General features: G+C 39.4%; 1 protein-coding gene and 1 long non-coding RNA gene across 2 annotated transcripts in view; one reads left to right on the top strand and one right to left on the bottom strand.

The window, feature by feature from the left end:
- The first annotated feature begins 353 nt into the window (after positions 1-353).
- On the top strand, positions 354-3,742 carry LOC118479189. Its single transcript, XR_004859523.1, has 2 exons — positions 354-592; positions 2,031-3,742. It is a non-coding gene; the product is annotated as an uncharacterized LOC118479189 (long non-coding RNA).
- The window catches only part of LOC101861423 (putative ammonium transporter 2), a 62,569-nt gene continuing 56,404 nt past the window's right edge, over positions 3,517-9,681 (bottom strand). Inside the window, exons 10-11 of the mRNA XM_035973880.1 lie at positions 9,350-9,424; positions 3,517-6,047 (exon numbers count right to left, since the gene is read on the bottom strand). Of these exons, the coding sequence (XP_035829773.1) occupies positions 5,585-6,047; positions 9,350-9,424 (538 nt within the window). The 3' untranslated portion in view covers positions 3,517-5,584. The remainder of the gene's footprint in view (positions 6,048-9,349; positions 9,425-9,681) is intronic.

A 9,681-nucleotide genomic window follows, 5' to 3' on the forward strand; every position in this document is an offset into this window, starting at 1 on the left:
CACACACACACACACACACACACACACACACACACACTCACACACACACACACACTCCCCGTCTTAAAATATATAATTAAGAACTATCAGTCAGTAAACATAGGGTAGCGAAAAAAGACAACTATAATTATCATTTGATTGTATCCCTTTTCTACGGAGAAAGCGTCTAGCTTGTTTCTGGAGCTAAGTATCTCAAGGCAAGGAAATGCATAAAAGGGACAAAATTTTGATTTTCGTCACAGGGTTGAAAAGTTCAATATTTTTCTGGATGGTGTATACAGCTTTTTGGAACTAATCTATAAACTCGCTATCATCCTCTGCCCTCTTTCTTTCTCTCTCCAGGCCGTTGTGACTTACCGGAAAACGCCCCGCCCCCTTGCGGCTACTCCAGCACATGTCAAGGTCGTCCAGACGGTCGCTACCCCGCCCACACAAGGGGCTGCAGTTTCTTCTTCGAATGTTACCACGGGGAGTTTCTCAGCTTGCGGCGCTGTACGGCGGACGAGGGAGGCTTCTTTTTCAACCCGGCCACTGGCTCATGTGACTACCCTCAGAACATCTGTCCGCCGTGTGGTTACAGATGGTGGGGATGGTGAGTTGGTGGACCATTTTTTTTTTTTAAGAATTAGGTGTTTTTTTTACGCCCTCCATCAACACAAATTAGATCATTTATGAGACAAGCTTCCGATCCCACTTTTCAGGGTCAACCCGGGTTGAGAGGGATACAATATCCCCCGCGGGAAAACCGGAAGACTCGATAAAAAAACTGTTCTCTTTACTCCGGAATCAATCTCAGACCTCTTGCGTGCGACAGTGAAACGCCCAACTGCTACACTACACAGAATGGTGTTGGTCAACAGGGCGACAGAACAGTGTTTGGCATTGGGCTAGAATAGAACACAATTCCTATACGGTCGAGCAGCCTAACCAATATACTACATACCTTGACAAGGACTCGCGAACATTCTATGGAACTGCATTAAAATATTTGGACGACCCGCATATGATTTTCTTACTCTGAGAACACGCTGAGAACACGCTGTTAGTTCAGTCGGTATCATGTTGGGTTAGATGATGAAGACCCTGATTTGGATCTCTGGTCAGAGGGGATTAGGGTGTTCTTGGCCAGTTTTTTCCAGGCTTTGAGCTTACGAAGATTCAGTTTTACTGTAGATTGATGTTACAAACAAAACATAAAAATGCGAGACCGCTTTACACTACTAAACTACAGTAGAACTACAACTGTACCATGATCTGTGTCTTTAAATAATATCTTAAAGGTTTGGAAACTTAATTGTCATTTTTTTGGTAAGCTCACGAAAGGTCTTATAGAATTATAACTAGATAAGGTGTTGCTGCAGCGACAATTTTCTATTGAGGTAATTCAATATTGCGTCGTTTTCCAGTATTCCTCATTCCCTTTAGTTTGGTTGGCAGAAGTGGAACGCCTTTTTGAAACAGCGGGGTTCACGGTGAAGACTGTCACAGACATGCATTTTTGGTTTCATTTTCACTTTCCTTTTTAGTGGGTGTTCGTTTTCTTCCCGTTCTTGATTGTTTGGTTCTTGGTTTAGAAAAACAAACGGCTACTACGTCATATAAACTGTAGAGACAATATTGTTAAGGGTATTTAGTAATGTCGACGTATACGATATAAGAAAAGGAACTATCGGGCTGGCGAAGTAAAATCGAAAATGTTGTCTTTAACTGTCTTCAAAATCATACCAGACGAACGTTTTAAAAAATTTCAAATAGTTTTGAAATTCCTTTTCATATTATTGGATGTTGTTTGTTTGGAATACAGTTGAAATTGTTACATACAAGTACACAGAAATAGGTGCTAACAAAAAGTTAAAAAAAGAGCATTCGGTTAGGACAAAATCTTAAGCGTTCAAAGTTTATATCAAAATGTTCTCCACACGGTTTCTATCTCTTCCAGAAACTACCAAAGCTGCTTATCATTGTTCTGAAGTATGCAACGATAGCTTTGTTACGGTTTAGTACTGAATCTTTCATTTCTTTTTCCCCAGTGCACGAACATACCAGTTGTAGTAATTAAGTAGACCAGTTCCCTGGAGTGTTCAGAATGGAGTATGCCATCTTCGTCCGCTAGATAGTCGTCAGAACAATTTGATGTCTCGAGACAAGAAATCATCATCATCATCATCATCATCATCATCATCATCATCATCACCATCATCATCATCATCATCATTTCATACATTTCATCTTTCCTTCACGTCTCACATTCACTACCCTCCACTATAATAACGGTGGCTTCACTGTATTCCGTATTCTCATCTGCCCTGCGGAGAGAGAGAGAGAGAGAGAGAGAAGACGGATAAGAGAAGGAATAGAACATCTAAGACTGAGTAAAAATAGACATGTTTAATCTGTCTGAATAAGGAACAAAAACATGACAACGATCCCTAAACAGCGTGCATGTAGACTGAGTCACAATAGAAACAACAGAATATTCTAGAGAGTTGAAAGATTCTTTTGTAAAGAGCTGAAGAATGGAACGACATTGACGAATGGGGGGTGGGGGGTTACCAGTATGACTGTATAAATTGTTTGACTGTAATTTATTCCATAAAAATAAATGTATATTGTATGTCATTGTTCACATCCTTGAACGATGTACATATTATTTCTTTAAGAAGAGCTCATCATCTCGTGTATAATTCGCAACTTAGAAATGAGCATTTATGCAATGTCACCCATTTTATTCACATATTTATTTCAAAAGTTGAACTGATAACGATATGTAGTCTGTTGTTATCACTAAGTGTTCATGCATATCATTTATCGAAATTTTACGTATGGCTTACATGTGTGTGTGTGTGTGTGTGTGTGTGTGTGTGTGTGTGTGTGTGTGTGTGTGTGTTCATAATGTGTACGATATAGATTACCGAGGCTGCCTGGTGCTGAAGAACCGTGACGACAAAATGAATGTGCCCTGAGTGAATTTTGTCAAGAGCCTTTTGCTGACGCTGTTTGTATCTGTTTGTTCATCGTTTGGTGTCTTTTGGGGTATGTCCATGCGCGAGTTGTGTTCATGCGTTCATGTTCATGTATGCCTGTTAGTATGTATGTCCGTTTGTGTTTTAGAACTTACGAAAAAACAAACAGATTTTGGTTCACGTTTTTCAAGAGGACGCATATAATGAGTACTAGACTGATATTGTTTGATTGTTCCCAAATTCATGTTTTTCTCCTCCTGTTTTCATGAGTCCACAAACGTTTGCAAGTGAGAAAGCTTTATGAGTATGTGTGAGTGTTTCCTAAAGTTACGTTATAATCAATCTTTTCCCATTTTGTTTATCAAGTTATCAATGTCATTCCACATGTGTGTACCTATATTGTAAATAGCATTGAAAAGTGTAGTTACATATGTGTCTGTTACAAAATATGTCCAAGAATGTCCGATGGCAGAGGGAGATGTCTAAAAGAGAGTGAGAATGGAGAATGAGAGAGACAGCGAGAGAGAGAGAGTGAGAGAGAAAGAAGGAGAGAGAGAGAGAGAGAGAGAGAGAGAGAGAGAGAGAGAGAGAGAGAGAGAGAGAGAAGCTGAATAAGTGATTTCATACATAAATGTTACGTACATAAAGGCGTAAGAGTACTTATTCATGATCTGAAAGTAAAACGCTTCCTGTAGATATTTTCAATAAATAATAACTGTATACTCGTATATTGTACAGATTGAGGAACATATAAATAAAATTCACAAGATAACAAACAACTCAACGTGTGTTCAAGTAAATTTGTCCCTGTCGCTAATTTACATAATTGAACTTGAGATGTACAGGGGCATGCCAGTGAGACATAATGTGGGCCACACAAAGCACGGGAAGTGGCATTAAGGTTGGGAAAAACAACGTTTTGATATGAAGATGTGTTCCCTGGACTTGGAAAGCATTAGCCTTTAAGTGTATATCCGTCATTCGTCATTTTTTCAAAATGGCGCAATGCAGAGGGTTATACTAAGGAGTCGATCTGTTCTCACAAGATCGTGTCTGCGTCAGTGAGAAAAGTCGAACACTTAATTATTGGGGTCGATAACCTCAACGTTTGGGAGGAACATAGAAGCTTTCGAAAAAATCTTGAGAGGAACCGTCGTTTGGTGAATCTTGCTAAAATATTAAAGAGTTGTGACGAAAGGGTAGGCCAACCACTCTTTCTCTGTACTCTTGAGTTTTCTAAATCTCGTGCAGTATTCTAAAAAATAAAAGCAGGAAATGCAGTTGAATTTGTCTATGACACAGTAGTCTTATCTAATTTCTAGAACATGGAGAACTGCACCAATGGCCACAGCAGTGGAAAGGGTAGTGACCTTTTGTCACTAAAAAGGATATGATATGGCGAATACGAAATCGTCATCTAGGACTTCATTTAGACGTGAGATATTTCAGCACCCCACCTCCCTCCGCAAAAATCTACAAAAAATGAAGTGTATTATCGTGTGAGGAACACCATTACTAAGGTTGTTCAAGAAACTGACGCAAGGGTAGTGGATTTCAACCAGAGATGGAGAAGTGCACGTTATGAATATAATGAGGTCATGTTCCCCTTTACGCTTTAGTTAAACTCACACATTTGCAGACTTTCAAAAAAAAAAAGAAGAGAATAGTGGAATTATAATAATGACTGTTATCTAAGTGTGAAGAAGAACTAGATCGGAAAAGAGAACGAATATTCTTCTCATCCTTCTACAAAAACACCCACAAAAAAACGTGCTTGATGAAATTCTGTGGGCAACTTCTTGACAAAGACAGGTGCTGTCACCACAAAATCGAAGTCACAATCTGTGAACAATGCACGTCTCTGGAATATTGAAAATTGCTAAAGATTGCACATGCAGGAACAGTTTCGAGTCTCCAACATATCACTATTATCACAAAAACGCTGAAGCACTTGTCACTTCCCCTTTAATCTGAGGTATGGCTGACTGCAGGCAGCTATATCCCAAGAGTGATTTGACATGTCTGTATTGGTCCCTGGACAAACTTCCTCAGGACAACACTTTTGTCAAAATATTTATCCTTTTTGAGGAATTTGTTAATCCATTCTGTTCATCTGTCGGTTAACTGGTTGGTTACACATTTGACTAACGAATGAAGCACTGGAGAAGGAATCCTGGTGTCGTTTTCACACGCCTTTTCTGGAAGTCTTCTATCTCAGCTCTACATCCCAATGAAATTTATTATTGTCTTTCCTTCTAACAAACTCACGGTGTCTTACGTAGACATTACACTGAATCTGGAAATGAAAGTTTTCTTGTCCGTGTTTGTCTGGTCTTCTGCACTGCTTCCTGACAAACAGTTCTGTCAGCAAGCTTACTCTCACCCCAGTGGCTATCAGTGTCCATCCCCTCAAGAGGAAAAAGATGTTTTTTGAGAGTCTTGGGTTTGATTAATCACACCGTTTACAGGATTGACCTTGTGTTATTAAGCTGAGAAGTTGTTGCACTGTCCATATCACGTTGTCCCCGACACCTGTAAATGTCTTGTTAAAGGTCATGTACATTGCTTCTAGGGAATATCTCTAAGTCATATTCATCGCACGTAACCAAAACGTTAACCCATTAGGGCTCTGTTACCATTTCATCTAGATCCTCTCTGCTGGTAAAACTCAACATATTCACACTAGACGAATAATTGGTCAATGAACTTTTCCTTGCCATCTTAAACATCCTCACGTCTGGGCACGTCTCGCTAGCTGTCGTTACATCAGAATGTCGTTTCGACTGTTTATTCCGAGTATTCATTCGGTGTGTATTTTGCTTACTCCCACGCCTCTTTTTTCCAAACAAAGAGAATGCTCTTCCTATAGAACTGCGACGGTCTTTAGAGGTAGACCCATTGGTAACGCTGTCTGAAAGCATCACATCGTTTGGAACTGTCGATCTGGAGTCGATCCGCAGGACGAGTCCGTTGTCCAGCGAGAGGGAGTTGATTACACTGGCTCGTCCAGTGTCTGTCTGGGATGTGCAAGTACTTGTCTCAAGGTCGTGATCCATCCTCTGAGGGATGCAGTTTGTGTGGGAGCTGAAACAAACAAACAAACAAGATGAAAAAACAGCTTTAATTTTGGTTGGTTTTAATTAAAGAGATGAAGAGCACCAATAACACAACTAAGGCAGTGTCAGGCCAGTAGAGGTCAGGGTGACAGGAAGGGTAGAGAAGTAGTCGATCAAGCAGAAGCTGTGATAGATCATCTCAGCCTAAGACGAAATAAAGCGTTGTTGGTGAATCAAATATTATTTGTTACTTTATTAAATCAAACAACCGAGTGCAGCTGAACTGCAGTCGGCTCTGCAGTGAAATGGGGCAGTTCAATAGTTTAAAAAGTACATGTATTTAGACAACAGGATTGTTCAATAAGATCCCAATTTTTTTTATTTTTTCAGATTCTAGTGTTTACACAATTAGGATCGATTTGGCATCATACTTCCTTTTTATTTAAAGTATTTCCTGTCTATAGACTGGCGTATGGCTTGTGCTGTATTTTGTATGGTATTTAAATATTATAATGTACCTGTTTCTGAAAAGATAAATCCGGTACTGGTAGATTTAAATTTGAATGGTATAATGGTCAATGTGACATGTTATAGAAATGAAACATAGTATATTTAACGAACGTTGTTGCAAGCATTGGCAATATAAATATACTTTATTCAGACGATGGTCAGAAAAGGATAATCAGTAAAAAGATCAATATACTAGACGGTGGACAACGAAATAGGCACTGTCTGACTTGTTAAAAATACACGCCAAACATTGCAACGTCATAAAAGCCCAGTAGAGACGGATAGCAGACGAAAGGAAGGGAACACAGTGAGACTGGACATTTATACCCCCCCCCGGCAAAAAAATCACACAAAAACAAACAAACAAACAAACACCCAACAAACCCCCCCAACCCAAACAAAACAAAAAACAAAACAAAACAAAACAAAACAAAAACAAACCCCAAAAAACAAACAAAAATCAAACAACAATATCCCCCCCCCCCCTTGAACAAAAATGGGGTACAGATCACTGGTGGGCAAGCTTTTGGGGTCAGGGGCTACTTCGACAATATATATGCCACGAACAGCAAAGAGCTACCTACGTCTTTTACAACTGGACACAAAGAGCTAGGAAACCTTACTTTTCTTTCATTTGTGTCATTTTACGATGGAATTAGGAGCTCGTTAAATTTTGAACATATGGAGTTATTGGCATCATCTCAAAGCTTTTTTTGTCTTTCTTTTAATAAAAATACACCTGTGTCTTGAAAAGAACATTAACGATTGAAGGAGGTAGGAGTTGCCTTATGTTAGAGGTAAAAATTGCGAGAAAATGACCGCTAAAGTTGGGTGACCTCCAAAACTTGAGTGTGCTTAGAAAATTCAATTCAAAACTTTTTTGTGCCTTTAATCAACTTTTTTTCAATACAATTCACACAAAATTGTGTTCTAAGTGAACATAAAAGCTTGTTTGGGCTCAAGTATATTGATGATTATGTTATCGTGTTATCTCTGTAGTGTGGGTTTGAGTATATTGATGGTTATGTTGTCTCTGTGGCTGTTCGAAAATCCGTTGAATGTTTCGTGGCATTAAAGAATAAGACAGACTGGGACATTGGCGAGTGAAGCTCAGGCTGAAGGTTCTATAAAATAAAAACAAACAAAGGACCACAGTCAAGAGATATTTAGATGCTTTCCCTCTTTGATATTGATTATTAGAAAGATAGATATACAGAAGTCCGGGTAGATATATATCTATATGGAGAGACCGATAGAAATACGAGAGGGGGGGGGGGGTGTTCAATAAGTCTGTGGTCTGGGTATGAAGGAATCATGGCAGAGTAATGAAATTTCCCCAGCCTATAGACAATTTCTTTGGAACACACCCAAGCACATTTTCGGAAAAATCCGACAATAGTAAGGCACTAGTCAGCGTGTTCAATGAAACCATGCACAAAAAGGTTAGTTTTTTTTTGCTGAGGCTGTGCCATGGAGCCTGTTGAATATCGCTCAGTTATCAATTTTTACACTTGCAAGGAAAATCCCCTTCGGAAAATTTTCAGGAAATGGTCCAAGTTTTTGTGACAAATGTCTTCGTTATAATACTGTGACATACTGGGTAAGAAAATTCAAATCTGGGTTCATGTCAATGATGGATGAAGATCGTGAAGGGCGCTCATCCTTTGTGGTAACTGAAGAGAATGCCACATAATGAAGAAACTGGTTTTACCAGACCGACGTATAACTGTTACACAGCTCTCTGGTGAAACTGGAATCAGTGTAGGGTCAATTGAAACGATTCTCCATGGCCATCTATACATGAATAAGGTGTCTGTGCCGTGGGTACCCCGCCTTTCGACCAGTGAGCAAAAGAAGCAGGGGATTGAGTTCTGCAAAACCTTCCTTCGAATTGAGTCCAATGACACACATAAGAACTTGGTGACTATAGATGAAACATGGATTTATCATTTTGATCCAGAACAAAAAAATGTCCTCCTTGAAATGGAAAACCCCTTCTTCTCCCTAATCAAAGAAGGCATAGGTAACACGGTCAAGTGGAAAGGTCATGCTGTTTTGTTTCTGCGATTGTGAAGGTATCATCATGACTGACTACCTGGAAAATAAAAAAACAGTCATAAGGTACTACTATTTGGGTTTGCTGATAAAATTGTGGTCCGAATTCGTAAGAAAAAAGGCGTGGAAAACTTCGTCATGGGGCCCTTCTACTGCTTGACTACGCTACTGCGCACAGAGCACAACAAACAGTCCAGACAGCAGAACAGTGCGGCTTTGAAATCCTGCCACACCCAACTTATTCACCAGACCTAGCCCCTTCAGTCTTTTTTTCTGTTTCCTAATCTTAAAAAATCACTGAAAGGACGTCGTTTGCATGACAACGAGGACGCCATTGAAGCTGTGGAAGACTGGTTAGGAGCCCATTTTTGGTCATTTTTTCTCAAGGATTTTTGAAGGTCAAAGAGAGGTGGCAGAAATGTGTTACTCTGTATTGTGACTATGTAGAGAAATGAAAGTATGTGTGCCAAGTTACAAAGCTCTATCTTTATTCCTTCATATTTTGACCAAAGACTTTTTGAACCCCCGTCTAATGTATTAATCGATGGATATATAAATGAAAACATAGATGCATAGATAAATAACAAAATTATAAAAGTTAGATAAGCAGATAATAGTCTAACAAACAGGAATGGAGTAAGCAGGAACGTACAGTTAAAATATTTAAAAAGTAGCTGGTAGAATACTACGCTTTGATATAAACAAACATTTTGAATGAAAAGAGGCATGGGCGGCATTAGAAAACAAGGAGTCTGAATTTCATACCAGTTTGCGAACTGTGGTTGGTTTCCATTTTCGTCGTTTGATCTTTTACTTAGACTCTCAACCACTAGAACTCGCCTGAAAGAAAGTAAGAAATAATAGAATAATCAAAGGCATGGTGCATGTACTGGTGAGAAGTCCCCGGTGATCAGCTCGGTGAAGTAATGAGAAGAGAGAAAACAAGAGAAATTAAGACATAGATAGATAGAGAGAGGAAAAGAGAGAAAGAAAGAAAGAAAGAAAGAGAGAGAGAGACACAGAGAGAAAGAGGGAGAAAAAGAGAGAAAGAGAGAGGGGGGTAGGGAGGGAGGGAGGGAGAGAGAGAGAGAGAAAGA

This window comes from Aplysia californica, unplaced genomic scaffold, assembly GCF_000002075.1.
Source record: "Aplysia californica isolate F4 #8 unplaced genomic scaffold, AplCal3.0 scaffold00035, whole genome shotgun sequence".
Classification (NCBI taxonomy): Eukaryota; Metazoa; Mollusca; class Gastropoda; order Aplysiida; family Aplysiidae; genus Aplysia; species Aplysia californica.